Source organism: Colobus angolensis, unplaced genomic scaffold (assembly GCF_000951035.1).
Source record: "Colobus angolensis palliatus isolate OR3802 unplaced genomic scaffold, Cang.pa_1.0 Scaffold83, whole genome shotgun sequence".
In the NCBI taxonomy this organism is placed as follows: domain Eukaryota; kingdom Metazoa; phylum Chordata; class Mammalia; order Primates; family Cercopithecidae; genus Colobus; species Colobus angolensis.
The window spans coordinates 2,015,689-2,034,261 of record NW_012122154.1 but is presented as its reverse complement, the minus strand read 5'-3'; the positions used below and the strand labels follow the sequence as shown (position 1 = coordinate 2,034,261).

Genomic DNA, 18,573 nt, shown 5'->3' with positions numbered 1-18,573 from the left:
AGAAAGAAAGAAGAAAGAGAGAGAGAGAAGGAAGGGAAGGAAGGAAAAGAAAAGTGCATCAGAGACATGCGTTCTAATCCTGACTCTGCCAATTGGCAAAGTGACTTGAGGCAGTCACTTCCTTTCCCTGAACTTCCATGTCCTCATCTGTAAAATGGCCCCTTCGTGAGTCCAAAAGCCCCTGATGTCTAATCCCTCTCTGAGTCCTTGGATCTATCATCTGAATCATTTTCCACAGATAGCAAGAGGCAGGGCTCTAAAATATTTTCTCCACATCTTTTCTGTATCTATTGCAGTTTCTTCTCTCTGAGCCTCAGTTTCCTCATCCCTAAAATGAGAGAGTTGGACTGCAGATCCCTGTGTGGTCTTTGCCAGCCCTGCTTTTCCAAGATTCTGGGACCATGGGTCTTTAATCCAGGGCAGGGGAAAGGTCAGCCAAAGGGGAGAAGACTCTGCCTGGTGGGGAACAGCGCCCAAGTGCAAACCCAAGGAATGGATCTGTTGCTCTTCCTGGTCAACCCCCTGAAATTGGTCTCAGCCATTTCTTAGTTGCTTCTACCTGCTCACGATTCTTTTTCAAATACAGAAACTCCTCCCTTAGGGACTCTTACTGCACCTCCAGCTCTCCCTGACACAGACCCACATCACCCAGGAGGCTGTGCAGGCTGTTTTTGTTGGTCTCCACTTGTTGGCCAGGCCCAGCCGACTCTGACACCTGTCTAAACAGTGCAAATGAGCATCCAAGCCAGTGGCCTGTCTCTCAGCATGCCTCTCCATTTGTTCTTCTCAGGCCAGAGGTGCTTGTGCATCAGCTTTGATTGGGGGGGATCTTTCTATACTAAATAAAATGTGAAAATACTTATTGATCTTTCACTGCCCACCAGATACGTTAGTGCACAATGAAAGACAGCAATTTGACAGAGCAGAAGCATTGCCATCTTGGACAAACACCCCCATTTTAAGTTTCCCTCGATTAAAAAAAAAAAAAAAGCCTAAATCCAGCCCCAAAACATCAGCCTAATGACTAACGTCAGCATAACCAGAAATATTCCAACCCTAAGAAAACCCCCCTCCAACCAGAAACATGCTAACCCCAAGATAGCCTCCCCTCTGACCAAAGACATTCCAACCCCACAATAAATTTTCCCTCACATAGAAACATTCCGAACCTACAATAAGCTCCCCACTTCCTAAACCCTTAAATATCCTTAGTCTGTAAGACAGAACTCCTGACTGAAATCGGCCAGAAGCCCCTCTCAGGTTTATTCTCCAAAATAAACCTGTCTTTGACCATTGAGCTACCTTTCATGTTTCTTTCCTGTTTCTTTAACTCTTACACAATTAATACCACGTGCTTAGGTAGAAGGTGGTTTGGGTCTAAACGCCATCATATGCCAGGTGTACCTTTGAGCACGTTTCTTTCTCTGAGCCTCAACATCTTCATCTGTAAAATGGCAGTAACAATTCTTATCTCATGAGGTTGTTGTGAAGATGGAATAAACTACATTCAGCACTTTGGTGGAGTCTGAAACATCGTGAACACTCATGAATGCCACTGTGACTATTGAGACCCAACCCTGTCCTTCAGAAGCTGACTTAATTCTTGATTAGGGCTTGATCTTACTCAAACACATCTTAAATTACCCCTAAAACTCTTTGGGACTGAATCTTTCTATTAACACTTCTTAGGTCTGTGGAAACATTTCCTTGGAGGGATTCTTTTCAAAGGCTGCCCCTTCTTTACTTCCTCCACAGAGACCTGTACCTGACGCCAAAGAGATGAACAGACAGAGTGCCAGGGAGCAGCAGTTCCCAGCTCCTGTCAGACTCTCTCAGTCCTAAAGTTGTTGCAGCTATTTTCACATTGTCCACCTGGGCAGCCAACCAAGCATTCCCTGCCCTCCTGGGTAAGATCTGGGAATGAGAGCCACCATGCTTCACAAGGATGCTCTCCATGGAATTCTCCCCAGGCCTTAAAATGAATGAAAAAAAAAATGTGATCTGAGCCACATGGGGACGTTTCCATCTTTCCTTATGGCAGATTTTTAAGCAAGAAGTATCCAAGGGTTTGCTCCCATCTGTAATGAAACTGGCTGTGCTCTGGGACACATATGGGGTTTCACTTCCCACTCCACTGTAGACCCCTTGGAGAGAGGAGTTATGGGGATCCATTGGTCAGGTCTGGGCAGCAATGTGGGGGTTGAAGGGATAGCCCCTTGGACTGGAACCCAGCTCTGCACAGCCAAGACCTGCTTCTGGTTCACTCACCCTCCCTTTTCCTCCTCATCCACTTCCTCAAAGGCACCGATACAATGATTAAGTGGACCTCTGGCACAGCCTGGCAGTTTACCAGCTCTGAGACTTTAGGCATAGCTTCTAACCCCTTGAAGCTTAAAATCTTCCCATCTGTAAAATGGAAAAAGTGATTCTATCTGCTTCATCAAATCCCTATAAGTATTAAATGCAACCAAGCATATATGTTCAGCAAAGCTTCCGACATCTAGTGAACTCTTAATAAAGGTGGTCTATTCTTTTTAGATAAAATAGAAATAGTAATATTCACCTTAGAGGATTGTTGAAATGGTTCAAAGAAAAAAGTTATGTGAAAATTCCCAGTTCAGGTTTGACATCTAGTAGAATCAAGGGTGATTTTGGAAATATTATAACCACTGTTGGCAGCAATCAAAAAGGAGACATGGAAACAGCCACAGAGACAGACTGCTACATCCCATCTAAATATCAGCACTTAGTGGAAAATACTAAATAAATGTGATTAATTTTTTTAAATGAAGTTAGGTTGTTCATCCTTTCCACCATCTTGTGCAGCACAGGAACTCCAAAACAAATAGAAAGGTGAGAATGCCATAAGAGATGTTCAAATATGGGGCTGTAGGTTATTCCATGGAAGCCAAAACCCATCCCAGGGGGATTAACTTCTAGAAAGGATTCCAGGAGGTGGGGAATATCACCTGGGTTTTGAAGCCCAGCTAGAATTTGGCCATTCAAAGATGAGAAAGAAAGCATTACACATGTGAACAAACATTTTGTGAGTGACAACACAGTTTGACAGAAGCACAGGATGTTTGCAGAAGATTAGAGGGAGGTAAGCTACAAAAAAAAAAGTGAGGCTGGGAACATGGCAGCCTTGAATGCCAGGACAAAGAGCTGAGGCTTCATCCTATAGGCAGTGTCTGCTCGCCAGCACCCAGCACAGCGATCACTCATTGCTGGTGCTCAATAACTAGTGAGTGAATGGTGGCATGTCCTTAAATAAGGCAGGATCTGGACTGTGAAGAAATAAATCCATATGCCACTCACATCCTCTCATCACAGTCATCAGCAGTGATGCTTGTTGAATGGAACTGGTTGTAGAACGAGGTGGTTGGGCCCTTGACATCACAATTTATTTCTGGCACCTTCAATCCATCTTCACGAACATTCGTGGAATGCCATCCCCCCAGCAACCCCTCCAATTCTCCCATAACCAGTCCTCAGCCCTCTCTTTCCATGCCACTGATGCCAGAGCTCAAGGTCTCATCTTACTTTTTGTTGAAGCTCCTTAATGGTCTCAAAGTGTGAGCAGTAATTGGAGCATATGTCAGGGCACTGCCGTTTGCTCCACTGCTGGCTCTCAGCACTGCCCCTCCCCCTCCAGTTCTCATTATCCTGCTCCAGCTGCTGCACCTTCTGCAAGCAGTTGGCCAGGCACTCACTTAGGAACTTCATGATCCCCTTCCCACTGCTGCTGAGGATGTCTTCACTGAACCGGCCACAGGTGCCCATGCTGGCAGGGATGTTCCTGGTCCCTGGCAGAGGACAGGCAGAGTGACTGCTGGCAGGGCCAGGTTGGACTGACCGTGAGCCACAGGTTCTAAGAAGATGGCTACTAGGTTGGTGACTCTCTTACAGGTGGGCCCCAGTCTTAGTGCTGGGATCTACAGACATTGGGTACAGAGTTTCCAGAGTGGCTGCTGTCCACAGCCTGCCTGGAGCAAGGAGCCTTCAAATGGCTCTTGCCAAAGCTTGGAGAGCAGAGATTTCTGCTTTAACTAGAAGCCATGGTCCTAGAAAGTTGAGTTGCAGATTGGTGACAAGGGCCAAGTGCTCAGGTGCGAGTGTTTCCTTGCCCAGAGCTTTTATTCACCTGCCATAGGAGCAGATGTGATACACAAGCTTTCCCCCAGTGAATCCTCATTTTTTCTGCCATCAGAACAACCCATCAGCATTTATTCAGTCCTCAGAAGTAGCTCCCCAATTTTATGAAAGAAAGGGCTGACTTTGGACTTCTTGTTTACTGCCTTCTGTTATGAAAAGAAATGTTAAACGTTACCTCTTTAGAGATGCCCCATTGAAAAGTTAGGCTTTGTTCCCTGAGTGAATATCTGGCATCTCTCTAGGAGTGGCATTGGCTCTAAGATGAATCATCCTCTCCACTGACCTTCAATGCCCAAAAAAGTAAAATTCTCTGATAAGAGCCTCAGGAATCCCTAAAGAGCAATAGAGCAAACACTGCTAAGTTATTAGAACTAAAGAAAACTTCAAGTACTAACTCAACCTTTAACGCTTCAGAGACCGAAGAAGGACTGTGAGCTCCCCAGGGATGCCAAGCAAGTCAGATACAGAGCCAGGACTGGTCCCAGGGCCCCCAGCACGTTCTGTTTCCTCTGCACCAAGATGGACAAGCTTTTTCTGTTTAAAAGACAGATGGTAAATATTTTAGGCTTTGCAGGTCGTATACTCTCTTTGCACTACAACTACTACAACTACACTACACTACAACAGCTCTGCCATTGTAGCACAAAGCAGACATAGACAACAGGGAAATGAATGGGTGTGGCTATGCTCCAATAAAACTTGATTTACCAAAACAGGTAGCAGCTGGCTTTGACCTGTGAGCTGTAGTTGCCATCCCTGCCCACAAAGCATAATGAATGAGGCTTAAAAATTGGATCCCTTGAGCCTGTGGGAGACCTTCAGTCTGCTCTGGAGCCAGAAGGCTGGGCAGAGGGAGGACACCTGCAAATGGATGGTGGACTCCAGGACTGGACACCCAGCCTCAGACACCAGGGTCTCCACTCTACCAGGGCATTTACATCAAGACTGGAAGTTCATCCAATGCTCCTAGAGCAAAGCAAAGCTACCCATATGTTGTTGTTGCTGCTTCTGCTGCTGCTGTTGTTTCAGAAACTTGGGCTTCGGAATGGCTCCAAAATATGACTCAGCTGCCATTGTAATTGGGGACAGTCAGAAGAGAAGGAAAATTCATTGCCAAAGCATGTTTTCTTTACTCAACATTCATTAGGCACCTACAGTATGCCAGACATCATAATGGGCATTTTTATACGTATCATATCCCAACAACTCTGAGAAAAAGGTAGAATTACTCCCATTTCTAAAGGGGAGAAGACTGAGATGCAGAGATTCAGAGTTCTGCCAAAATCACACAGCATGTTAGCAGCAGAACTGGGAGTCTAGCCCAGTTTTTCTGGAGCCAAAGGCACTGATCTTCTCCATTAAGACAAAATGCTCATTTGTGACTTTGTTCACATATTATGATTAAGGGACACTGCTATTTAGATACAAATTTGCCTTTACCAATTGGGCAAAAAGATAGACGTCAAATGTTCTTAGGAACTTTCTGTTTAGCTGAATTGATATTATTGCATTCAAGTGCTGCCTTTTATGAAATACAGTCTGGGTTCAGCGGCTCACTCCTGTAATCCCAGCAGTTTGGAAGGCCAAGGCGGGTGGATCACTTGAGGTCAGGGCTTCAAGATCAGCCTGACCAACATGGTGAAACCCCATTTCTACTAAAAATACGAAAATTAGCCAGACATGGTGGCATGTGCCTGTGGTCCTAGCTACTCAGGAGGCTGAGGCACAAAAATCGCTTGAACCCGGGAGCCAGAGGTTGCAGTGAGCCAAGATCATGCCACTGCACTCCAGCCTGGGCTACAGGACAAAACTCTCTCTCCAAAAAAAAAAAATATGAAATACAAAAAGAATGTTATTTGATGATTAATGATTTTCCTGGTTATAGCCTGGAAGAGGCATATTCTTTTTTTGTTCACACTCTAAAAGGTTACCTAATATAGTGGTGAGGAAAGATTCATTCAGTGCAACTCAGAGTCCACACACGGCCCCATCTCCCAGACGCCAAACCCGACTCCTGGATCTTTCAGGAAGCTGTCGCCCTCTGGCCAGTCTTCCCTGAATGGCAGTTCTGCCCATGGGCCCTCACTCCCACCCCCAGAAGAGAGTGCTTTCCACTAGGGCAGTGAGCAGCAGGGGTGAGGCCCAGACTCTTGAATAGCCTCGGGGAAAGTAGTGTCTTTGAAAAACACACCTTTTTTTCCCAGTCCCACTAGGAGAGGATCCCTGATGTCTGTGAGGGTTTCTCCAAAACATCAAATATGACAGAGGTTTTATGACTTGACCAGGGTCCTGCCTACATTTCCTTATAAACTCTTCCCCTATAAAGAGTTAATTAGATGCAAACGCTTTGATATGAGGCGAGAGTTCCTCTGAGAATCTCCATGCGTGGTACACTGAGTCCAGTTCCCAGGAGATCCCGGTGCTGGTGGGGCATAAATATCTCCCAAAGTCTATGCCCACAGCTTCATCCATCAAATAAGAGACAGGCTAGGCAGGAGGGTAGCTCGTGACACATCTGGCTTGAAGTACCATCCAGAGATAGAAGATGATGGGCATCACTTCCAGCAGAGGGGGGTACTCCTGGCCCTGGACTGTGGGGCTTGGTTTCATATAAAAAGCTTTAACAGGCATCTGGGGAGTCAGACAGGTCTTGGCAAGTGGGAGAGACACACAGGTGCGGGAATGGGGACCCAGGTGGACTGGAACAATAGGCACTGGGGAAACAGAGACTCTGGAAGTCCCCAGGGGGTCCAGGGTCCAGGACTTCAGGCCCACAACTCCTGTGCAATCACTCCTGCTGAGGCTCTGGGCCACAGCTCAAGGTCTTTGATCCTACTGAGTCCAGTGCTCAGAGAAGGAGATTCTGAGTTTGGCAGTTGCTAGTGATGCTTTTTAAGAGAACTATATTCCCAGGAAGAAGTTTCAGCTTCTCAGAAAAAATGTCTCCCTTCTTTGGGAAATGAAAGAAAGGGAAAGGGGAAATGCGTATTAGCCTGAAATAATAATAAACCTAGGGTGCTTGGAGAAAGCATAAAGAGCTTGGAGAGACCTACGAGGCTTAGCGTCAAAACCCTTGACTTCAATTCCCCCCTGTTGGTTGCGTCTGTGAGCACATCTTTCCACCTCTCTGGGTCTGATATGACTCTTCTGTAAAAATGGGAAAGCAGGGCCAGATCATCTGGAAGGCTCCTTCTAGTTCTGACAGTCTAAGGTAACTCTGTCCAGTAGAACTTTCTGCTGTTCATGACTGTGTTGTCCTATTTACTACCACTTAGCCACATGTGACGAGTGCAACTCAGGTGAATGTTTCAGTATATGCAGCCATATGTCGTTAGGAGCTACCATACTGGACAGAACAGGTCTAGGATTATAGAACCAAAGATCTGATCTGCTCAGTGTGTTGTTTATCAAGCTGAGCACTTCCCAGAAAAGTTTTGCACTGGGGTTGAAATTAAAGATTGTTGGTTTGCACGCAGTTATGAGAGAATCCAATTAGCCAGAAAATCCAATTAGCCCCTCTCTCTTGGTATTTCAGCTCCTTGAAATTTTACCCACCCATCAACCAGGAACCACAGCTTGCTGAGCAGTATGTTTGTGTCCCTGCTGTCAGGCTAATGACCTTGTCTGCCAGGGATGCCTGCAGGATCATGTCTGGAGAGCCTGCAGGCAGCTTCGGGATCCAATCTATTTTTCATCATTTCTTGGCAAGGCCAGTGGGAGGATACTTAATAGAAACATCATCTCAGCTCATTAAGGAAGAACTGCGTGTTTGGAGGGTGAGGTTCAGAAAAGTGTTCAAGATTCCTGTCCCCAGTTCTCTCCTCTTTACCTGCCATGGCCAATCCATTGCCAAGTCAGGTCCATCACAGTGTCTCTTAGATTGATTCCTTATTTTTCCATGATCCTGACATTGTCTTACCTGAGACTTTGTTAGCTTCTTCCACAGCCTATGCCCTCCTCTCAGCCATCCTGTCTGTGTTATTTGGTGAAACTTTCTAAGATGCCACTCCAGTCACGTCATCTTTGGGCTCAAATCCTGCAGCAGCCCTCCCACTGCCTTCAGGATAGAGTCCAGAGTCCAGGCTCTTTGTGGGATACCCAAGGCCCCCCTACCATCTGATACCTTTCTACCATTTGAGCTTCATCCCCATCAGCCTCTCACAGGAACCCACTGCTCCAGCCAGCAAGACCCCTCAAGGCCTTCCAAGAGTGACCCCTGCTCTCTTGAAGATCCCCACACACTTACTTGCCTATCTGGTGCCCTGTAGACCTTCTATTTAACCTCTAAGACCCATTTCAAATGCCACCAGCTATAAGAAGCCTTTCAGATCCTCTCAGCCTAAGACTCTCTCCCAATCTTGACTAGTGTTTACTCTTTCTGGGTAGGAATTTGGCAGTTAGAATGGTCAAAATAACACTGCTGTGCAGCTAGACTTGGGTTTAAGTCTTTGTCCTTGCATGTAACCTTCAACAACTGACGTGACCACTCTATGCCTCCACTTCCACGTCTAAAATGGATACTATGCGTACTTTACAAGGTGGTCATGAAAACCACATAAGTTGATTTATGTAATATGCTCCACACAGTTCTTGGTGTATTATAAGTGCTCAAGAAGTAGTAACCATTGCCATTATTATTATTATTACTGTTACTATTATATGGCTCTTACGAAGAAAGGAGTGGGGTCTTATGCACACGGGTCTTAGCTCCTCCTGTAATTACAAGTGTTTGAATGGTGGTCATCACGTGCATTTTTTATACCCCCTGCACTCAGCTGTAGTTTGCAAATAGTGAGGACTGTGAATATGAATCTCTAGAGCCTAAAGGCCTCGATTTCAGTCCTGGGTCCGCCACTTACAAGCTGTGTGACTTTGGGCAAGTTTCTTAACTTCTCTGGGCCTCAGTTTCCTCATTTACAAAATGGATGAAATAATGGTCTCTTTTTCATGGATTGTTGCAAGGATTAAATGAGGCATTACTGGCATTGTGTCTGGGAACTCTCCCCTGGATTAGCCAGCCCCTAATGCAGAACCTGCGCCCAGTAGCTGCTTAGTGAAGGTATTTTGAAAGAATGAATGATCCCATTGTACCAGCTGTAATGAGATTTAGGGGTGGGTTTATTACGGTATGATTCTCAATTACAGTAATTTGGCCTAGGTTTGTGGTATAATTATCTCCCTCCTCTCTTTGTTCTTTTATTACTTGGCTCTAGAGTAATTGATTAGTTTTAACTGGTTTACGGCATGAGGCCTTTTTAGTGTACACTTCTCAAGCCTCTATGGAAGCAGAAGGAGCATAAAAATAAATGCAGAATTTGCCCCTTCCTCTTGAGCCCAATTGAGTAGGATTGGCCTGTGGATGCAGCAGCGTAAGTGACAAAGAGAGACAGACATGTTTGCAAGGCCGTTGAGTGCAGCTCTGTTTGCCAGTTAACTAACAACACATGCTCTTTGAGGCAGCACAGACAACCAGAAACATCACCAAAGAGAATAGTTCACCCATTGAAAAAAGAGGCAGTTTTGAAGTGATGAGGGCTTGAGCACCCCCTGGAGTATCAGAGCTTGTTGCAGGTGATCCACGGTCCTGCTCAGGGTCTTCCTTGCTGGCCAGGGCTGGCCGTGCTCTTTTGGTGGCCACTGAATACCAGGCTGCCCAGCCCCAAGCCCTCCAGGATCCACCAGCACAAAGGGGCTTCAGTAGCGGCCCTGGGGGCAGGGTGAGCAAGGCACGCCGACAATGCGTGGCACACAGACGGTGCGGGGCACACATGGGGAGGGCACACACGGGGTGCAGGAAGGAGTGGAGCACGGGTTACAGGGCAGCCTGCAGGAGAAAGTCACAGAGGGACAGGATTAGTAGAGAAGGCCCACTCGGCCACAGGTCCTGCCAATTCTCCCCTCGGATGCCTCTCAACCCCATCTACCATGCTTCTTCTGCTCAGCCTCCCTGGTCCCAACCTCCGCCATCTTTGCCTGAGTCACCTCATGGCCTCCTAACTGATCTCCCCAACCCAGCTTGGGCCCACCTAACCACTGTCCACTTAGTAGCCACAGCCATCTTCTATAGTCACAGATCCAATTATGTCCCTCCCCTGCCTAAAACCTTCAGTGGCTTCCATTTAAGCTCAGGATGAAAAGCAGCTTCCTCTGGAAGCCATCATTCTCAGCAAACTAACACAGGAACAGAAAACCAAACACTGCATGGTCCCACTCATAAGTGGGAGTTGAACAATGAGAACACATGGACACAGGGAGGGGAACATCACACATTGGGGCCTGTCGAGGAGTGAGGGGAGTGGGGAGGGAGAACATTAAATCAAGTATTTAATGCATGCAGGGCTTAAAACCTAGATGACTGGTTGATAGTTACAACAGACTACCATGGCACATGTATATCTATGTAACAAACCTGCATGTTCTGCACATGTATATCCCAGAACTTAAAGTAAAATAAAATAAAATAAAGAAAAGCAACTTCCTTAATAGGACCTGCATGATCCTGCTCCCACCTCTTGCCCCAGCCTCACCTCATAGCTCCGTTGCTCTCGGAGCTGCAGGTACTCTGACATTCTTCCAGCTCCTGCAGGGACTGTGCTGCTCAGGCCACAAGCCTTATGCCCTGTGCCATATATCTCTGGAACCCTCTTCCCTCTCCCCTCACCTACATTTCTTCTCTTGTTTAAGAGCTCAACTCAACTGTCATGTCCTCCTGGAAGCCTCCCCTGCCTCTCGGAGACAAAGCCCCCATGGTACGTGTAACTCCTTTCATCGTGATTAGTAATCATTCTATGATGGTCTGTCTCCCCTGCCAAGCAGTGAGGCCAGCGGCCACAGACACATGCCCGCCCTGCATGCCTGGCATAGAATAGGCACCTAATAAGAATATTTGGATCAGACAAAATACTAAATGAATGAAGAATGGATACATGGTGAAAGGAAAAAGGATGATCTCAGAGACTAACAGGCATGCACTCAAAGCCAGGAACAACACACTGGATGCTGGATGGAAACCCAGTAGCTCAGAGAACCAACGGGAGGCCTGAGGATCATGTGCAACCTGAAATGTGTTCCATTTGCCTGGCAGTATATATTTTCTTTAATTTGTTGAAAATACTTAAGAATCAGGGGAATTTAACATTTTTAAAAATCCAGATTCTCAGTTTCCCTGGAACTATCGGAAGATCAGCAATACTGGACCTGCTTCTCACACAGTAGAAGTGGCCCTGAGGGCATGCCACTGCCTGGATTGGACAAGGCAAGAGCTTTCTGCCTTTCCACCATCTCCATATGACCCATGTCATTCATGCATGTTAATGGCCTGGTCCTTGCAAATGTTTGACACAACACTAGCCCTGAAGTTATAGATTCTGAATAACAGAGAAGCAAGGCCAAATGTGGAATAAGAAATAGCTACAACAGTCATCAGCCCACTGGGTGTCCATGGCCCAGAGGTACCCTGCATTCAGACAGCCAGCAAGTCCTGCTGATTCTACCTGCACAGTGTCTACAGCTGATGCCTCTGCTGCCCTAATTCAGGCCCCATTTCTTACCTAGGCTGTGGCCAGGGCCTCCTGGACAGTTTCCCTACCTGGTTCCCCTCCCTCTACTCAGTTCTTCCTGCTGCTATCAGGGCCATCTTCCTGAAGAACAGCTTTGAGCTTGAGAGACATTTACTGAGCATCTACTATGTGCCACGTACAAGGAATAAAAGTGTATTATAATGTCTCTGCATTCTAGATGTCTACCATCTAGTGGAGAAGACATGCAGTAAATTCTCTCATTTCCTCCTCAAAGCAACAGTAAGGGCTTCCACTTGCCTATTAAATAAAACCCTCCCTTCACAGCACGACCCGTGTCGTTCTCTATAAATGGGCCCCGGCTGATCTTGCCTGTCCTGCTCCCCAGCAGGGCTCAATTACACAAGGCTTCCTATTGTCCTCCCGACATGCCAAAATCTCCCTTTGGAAAGCAATGGAGCTATCAGGTGAGGCTAGGGTAAGAGGCAGGAGCAGGATCATGCAGGTCCTATTAACAAAGCTGCTTTTCATCCTAAGCTCCCGACATGCCATGACCTCCAGCCACCTGTCTCCCTATCTCCCGAAACATATGGAAATGACAGGAGGGCAGATGCCCTGTCTTCCTCTGTCTCGATGCGATGCCCTCCATAGCACCTGCCCCATAGTGGGTACTTAATGAGACAGAGTGGTCTCCGAGGGGTCTGGTTCAGGATGGCAGCATGAACACAACTGCCTGACTTCCTTCAGAGCATTCCAGCTTCTTAATGGCTCCATAGTCAGGACAGGGTTCGAAGCTGATGGTCCCTCAAGGGTAGATCCAGTTGCTTCCTATAACCTCCCAGAATCCCTGCCCACATGTCTGTGAGCCTCAGCTGGGCCTGCGTACTTGCTGTCCTCGCTCTCCAGCAGGCTCCGGTACGTGTTGATCTCACTCTCCAGCCGGGCCCGGACGTCCAGCAGCACCTGGTACTCCTGGTTCTGCCGCTCCAGGTCAGCCCGGATCTCAGCCAGCTGGGCCTCCACGTTGGTGATCATGTACTGCATCTGGGCCAGCTGGGAGCTGTAGCGGGCCTCGCTCTCTGTCAGTGTGTTTTCCAGTGAGTCCCTCTAAGGCAACGGAAGACATAACCATGAGGAAGGGAGCTGTTTACCATGGCCTGCTTCAGAAAGAACCAAGAAGAGCCAAATCTCCCTTTGATGCTGGGAACGAGCCCTCCCTACATCAGTCACTTTGGAAATGGAAGCCCAGAAAGGTCAAATAACTTGTTCAAGGGTAAACAGCTGCTACATGATGGAACCACAGTTTCTACTTGTAAATCTAATTCTAAATCCCTCCTTCCTTCTGCAACCTTCGTCTGGCTTCAGGCTTTAGATCTGAGATTTCCCAAGTACCTCCCTGCTGGCATCATTTAAAACAGTGTTTTCAAACCTGGCTGCACATTAGCGCCACATGGAAGCCCTCAAAAAAATACCCATGACCGGCCTAGCACAGTGGCTCACGCCTATAATCCCAGCACTTTGGGAGGCCAGGGTGAGTGGATCACCTGAGGACAGGAGTTCGAGACCAGCCTGGCCAACATGGTGAAACCCAATCTCTACTAAAAATACAAACATTAGCAGGGCATGATGGTGCATGCCTGTAATCCCAGCTACTTGGGAGGCTGAGACAGGAGAATCACTTGAACCCAGCTGGGGCAGAGGTTGCAGAGAGCTGAGATCATGCCACTGCACTCCAGCCTGGGTAACAGAGTGGGACTCCATCTCAAAAAAAAAAAACCCATGATCAGGCCCCACCTCCAGAGACTCTGGTTCAGTTGGTCCAGAGAAGAACCTGGGCATCAGGATGGGTGATATTAAGATCCATAGGTTTGGAAGGGCAGGCTAAGCACAGAACAAGCCTTCTTGTGAAGTTGAGTTTGACAGTGTCCACCTAACCCATGTCTGATTTGAAATATCCCTCTTTGATCTCTGAGCTGGATCTCGGGAGAAACCTCCCTCCAGGAAAAGTCAACAGGATGAGCATCCATGGTGGCCGAAATCTGGGCCTCCTCTTCTTCTTTCCTGGGGACCTGCACCTATGCTCAGTGCCACCTGGGATCCAGAGGGAAGGTACCCACCCAGCAGCTCTCACCAGGCTGTGCTGGGCCTGCAGCTCAATCTCCAGCGTGTTGACCGTGCGTCTCAGGTCAATGATGTCTGACTGGTAGTTCTGAAGCTGCTCAGAGCTTGTAGCCACCTGCTGGTTAAGCTCCTCCATCTGCAGTGAGGGGAAGGAGAAGGCTGGAGTCCCTTCCTAGGGACATGGAGGAGGCCACCCCCACTGTGAGAGGCTCACCTGCGTATTGAACCATTCCTCGACATCCCTGCGGTTGGCCTCCACCATGGTCTCGTACTGACACCGCATCTCCTCCAGCACCCTAGTCAGGTCCACCGGGGGTGCAGCATCCACCTCGATGTTAAGGCGGTCCCCAAGCTGGCATCGAAGGGACTCGACTTCCTGAAAAGGCACAAGAGCTCCAGGCAAGTGCGACAATCCTATGATCCCGGCTTACCTCCCCAGGGAGACATGAAAAGATGCAACAAAAGTTACTAAAGATGGAAACATTAGATGACCCCCAAGGACTGCAGTCCACTCGACAGCATCCCAGTGCTCTTCAAACCCCAGCTGAATACCCCTGTGATGGGAACCTCACTGCAACACAACACTTCCTATCACTTTGGCAGAATCCAAGAGCAGCACCAGGGTTTGTTTGATGCATTTGGGCTAAAATTGGAAACCGGTCCCCCTAGTATTCCCACTCACCCTCTGCACCTGTGTTCATCCTGGGAGGAGGGTAGCAGGAGCCTGGCTTGACTAGTTAAAGGCCCGAGTTAGGGCAACTGTCTCCCAGGCTTGGCTGCCAAAGAGGGAAAGTTGTCACTGAGGCTGCCAGGGTGTGTGATAACTTCTCATTAGTGGCTTCTTGGTGCCATTCCCAGTTCTCTGATTTGAGCGAGATGAGTCAGGCACCCGAGGGTGCTCAGTGAGTATGTGGTGACTGATTGTTACTTTACACTTAAGCCTGAGGAAACCCAGCCAAGATTCAGAGACACTTGTCCATTCAAATCCCAAGTCAAGAGGTTGAGAGTCAACCAGGGAGGAGGAAAAAAAACACCATGGCTCAGGTGGGCTTGGCAGCACACAAGTGCCCAAAGCAGAGGGCTTCCCCTCTGAGAAACTTCAGGAGATACGAAAAATCAGAAAGTAAAGGGTTTGCCTATGGCTTCAGCTTGAGCATTTTATATACAAACAGAAGAGAGGACAAAATAAGGATGGGGGCAAAAGGAGGAGACCACTGCAGCTCTACTCCCTCTCAGAAAAGATAAGACTGCTTCTGAGAGATTAGCCGGGCAGAGATGGACAGGCCATTCGACGTGAGATCTGGAACATAACTCACCCTGGCACCACTGCACCACTCTACCTCTGCTATGTGGCTCTCGAGAGAAAACAAATTCAGTCACCACTAGTGAGTGCTTGGCAGTCACACTAGCCCAGGAAATGCAGAAGGGAAGGGGGCTACATTTCTGAGCATTGACCAAGTGGCAGGTGTTTCATACCCATGCCTTGGGGATTTCCATGATGGATATCCTATCCATTAAATCCTCACAATAACCCTGCGTGAGAGTATTGTCCCTGTTTTACAGATGAGGAGGCTCAGGAAGATTCCATAAATTGGGCAAAGTCACTGAAACAACATGTGGCAGGCTTGGGAATTTCAACCCACGCCTATCCAACCCCATACCCCACGTTCTTCCCCCTCTGCTTCCTGGGGCCACTTCAGCGGGACTTCCAGCCTTACCTCCTCATGGTTCTTTTTGAGGCACATCAGCTCCTCCTTCAGGGACTCCACCTGGGCCTCCAGGTCAGCCTTGCACAGAGTGAGATCATCCAGGATCCTGCGCAGGCCATTGATGTCGGCCTCCACTAGCTGCCGCATGGCCAGCTCCGCCTCATACCTGCACAAGGACAGGGTCAGCAACCGAGGGTGGAACTGAATGCAGAACTCAGGAAGGCCTTAAACTGCTGGCACTTTCCAACCCTCCGTGAAACTAATGGAAAGCTGCCCCAGAGCCTATGAGGACAGGACCTCCCCCGCTCCAAGCCCCTGGCCAAACTCACTTTGCCCTGAAGTCATCAGCAGCCAGTTTGGCGTTATCAATGTTCACGACCATCCTGGCGTTCTCTGCCTTGGTACACAGAATCTGTAGGCCAAGGTACATGGAAAGGGTTGGTTCAGGATGAGAAGAAGGAAAAAGAACCCAAATGAAGAGAAGACAGCAGCAAAGGTAGGATCCAGCAGCCCTGCAGCCATCCCTGCAGAAGGTCCTCTTCCCTGGAACTCTGGGAGATATTTAGTGAATTGCTAGTCCTAGGAGAACTTGAGATGTATTTTTTAAGAACCTGGAGCTTCATAAATTCAAATTTCCCATTTTGGATGCTCCAAGCAATGTGGAAGGAAAGAATCTCATGTCTGAAGTCACTCATGTGACAGTTAGAAGGGTCTTTGACATTTACTGAAAACTCCCCGTGGACCAGGGGCTGTTCCAAGCAGTTGACCTGCATCATCTCGTCGAATCCTTTTGACAACCCCATTAGATAACGATCATTATTATCCCTGTTTTACAGATGAGAAAACTGAGGCCTGTGGAAGGGATGGGACCTCCCAAAGTCATGCAGTGAGGCAATGGTAGAACCAAGACTAGATCCCAGATCTCTCCATATGAAAGCCTCTGGCTGAGTGCTCAAATTATAAAATAACCCTATGCCCTAGAGAGGTTTCTTTGTCTTGAACATAGCTTAATAAGCTAACAAGATTCCAAGCTGGAATGCCAACTAGTCCAGATCCCTTCCCAGAGAGCCTGTTCACCTCACTGCTGCCCTTACCTTCTGCTGGAGCTCCTCAATGGTCCTGAAATGAGACTGGTAGTCAGGAGTCATGGTGAGCACCTGGGAGTGAGAGGCCTCTTGGATCCTGCTCTCCAGCTCTGCATTCTCCTGCTCCAGCTGCCGCACCTTGGTCAGGTAGCTGGCCAGGCGCTCATTCAGGAACTGCAAGGTTTCCTTCTCATTGCCATTGAAAGCCCCTTCGCGGTACCAGCTGCCGGGGCCCGTGGAGCTGGAGATGCCACTGGCTGCCAGGCGGGAACTGGATAGATAGGTTTTGGAGAGGCAGCTGGCTGGCCGGAAGGTGGTGGGCATGCAGACAGAAGGCAGGCATGCCATGGGCTGGCAGACATAACCCAGGCACAGCTCAGGCCGGCAGTTCACGCTGCTAGAACAGATCGAGGCAGGCCGGGGGCAGCTCTTGAGAGAGGCTTGCAAGTTGTTGATGACACAGCTGGCGGATGTCATGTTGGGGAGGCCCTTTCTCCTCAGACACAGCTGCCTGGATGTCTACAGATCCCCATGCCACCCGGGCCATTTTATGCCCTTGCAGTGAGGGGGCTCATGATAGAAATTCATCATTGGGTAGTGTTGATGTTTACACCCAGCCCCAGAGGAAGCTGCTAATTAATTTGTAATTTGGTTTCCAATTAGGAGTTCCTTTCCTCATAAAAGAGGCCAAACTTATCATTTGGCTAAAGCAGAAGTCTGGGTTCCTGTCATTGATCACCATGAGAGAGCTTCAGGATACATCTTCAAAGGGTCAGCTGCATGCCTGGGCCCTCATTAATAGGGCGGGCCCCCCAGGAGACCGCCACAACCCAGCCTGTGCCTCCATTGGCTTTGCCCACTGCACCCCCGCCTGCTCGAGCCCTGAGAAGCCTGCAGGTCTGTGCAGCAGTGGCTGCTTCTTTTAATGAAAGCGTTCCCCATGGGAAGAGGCCTGGTTATTTAACAAGGAGATTTGTGGGTGGTAGAAACTGCTCCAATACCAGCAGCAGCATAAATCCAGCAGAAAGGAACAGGAACCTCAGAGGCTTCCTAACAGGCATCATCTTCCTGCCAAAGGGAAGAAAATAATATCAGTAGGGAGAGAATGAACTCAAGACATAGGCAGCATCACTTCTCAGCCTTTTGGCTAAGATCAAGTGTGGTATCTGTTCTTATCATTTTAATATCTGATACGTCCTCTATCCGAGGACAGCATATTAAATGGATTTTTGGAGCAGGGAGATGGAATAGGAGCTTGCTCCGTCCACTCCACGCATCGACCTGGTATTGCAGTACCTCCAGGAATGGTGCACCCCTTCAAAAGGCAAAAAAATAAAAATCCAAACAGAAGCCTAAGAATCAGGTACATCTTTCCAGCTGGACCCTTCCTCTTGGAAAAGTCCATATCATGAACATCTCCAGGTGGCAGCTGCTCTATCTTGACCCCCTCTGGACCATCCACTCAATTATCACTGCACCTTATACACAGTTGTCAAGTGCTCAATAATTGTTTGTTGAACAAACCGAGATAGAATTGTTGCAACAGGTTCTACTTGTACTTTCTGTTGTGGCAGATGGGGAAGGCTCGCTTCAGGATCTCAGACCATGGAAGCAGTATGAATCTGCTCCCTTGGGAAAGGACGTTCTGTAGCCCTGGAATGAGCTAAGCCAGGAGACAGGGAGCAGATATGCCCAACTATAGAAGCCTTGGGCATTCACTTAAGAAGGCAACATGCTAGAGCAGTGGTTTTCAGTCCTGGCTGCAAAAGCTGTGAGCTTCACATTTAGTATGTGTGTGCTATATAGCCACTTTTTTATTCAGTAATCTTCCTGATATAATTTCAGGGTATAAGTACTTGCCTTATGTTTCACATATTCCCAGAAATGTCAGTACAAGAACGGGAAAGGGAAAATACCACCCAGCCCATTCATTACATAAGAAAAGGAGAGCATAGAGATGCTGCCTCTGACTTGCCGTGTGGCCTT

General features: G+C 48.0%; 1 protein-coding gene across 1 annotated transcript; it reads right to left on the bottom strand.

Annotated features, from left to right (window-relative positions):
* Window positions 1-9,255: 9,255 nt before the first annotated feature.
* On the bottom strand, window positions 9,256-17,126 carry KRT32 (keratin 32, type I). Its single transcript, XM_011929772.1, has 7 exons — window positions 16,597-17,126; window positions 15,832-15,914; window positions 15,512-15,668; window positions 14,008-14,169; window positions 13,804-13,929; window positions 12,559-12,779; window positions 9,256-9,979 (listed from the first exon to the last, which is right to left on the bottom strand). Exons 1-7 carry the CDS (start codon window positions 17,062-17,064, stop codon window positions 9,850-9,852), a joined length of 1,347 nt encoding a protein of 448 aa, XP_011785162.1. The 5' UTR covers window positions 17,065-17,126; the 3' UTR covers window positions 9,256-9,849.
* Window positions 17,127-18,573: the final 1,447 nt, after the last annotated feature.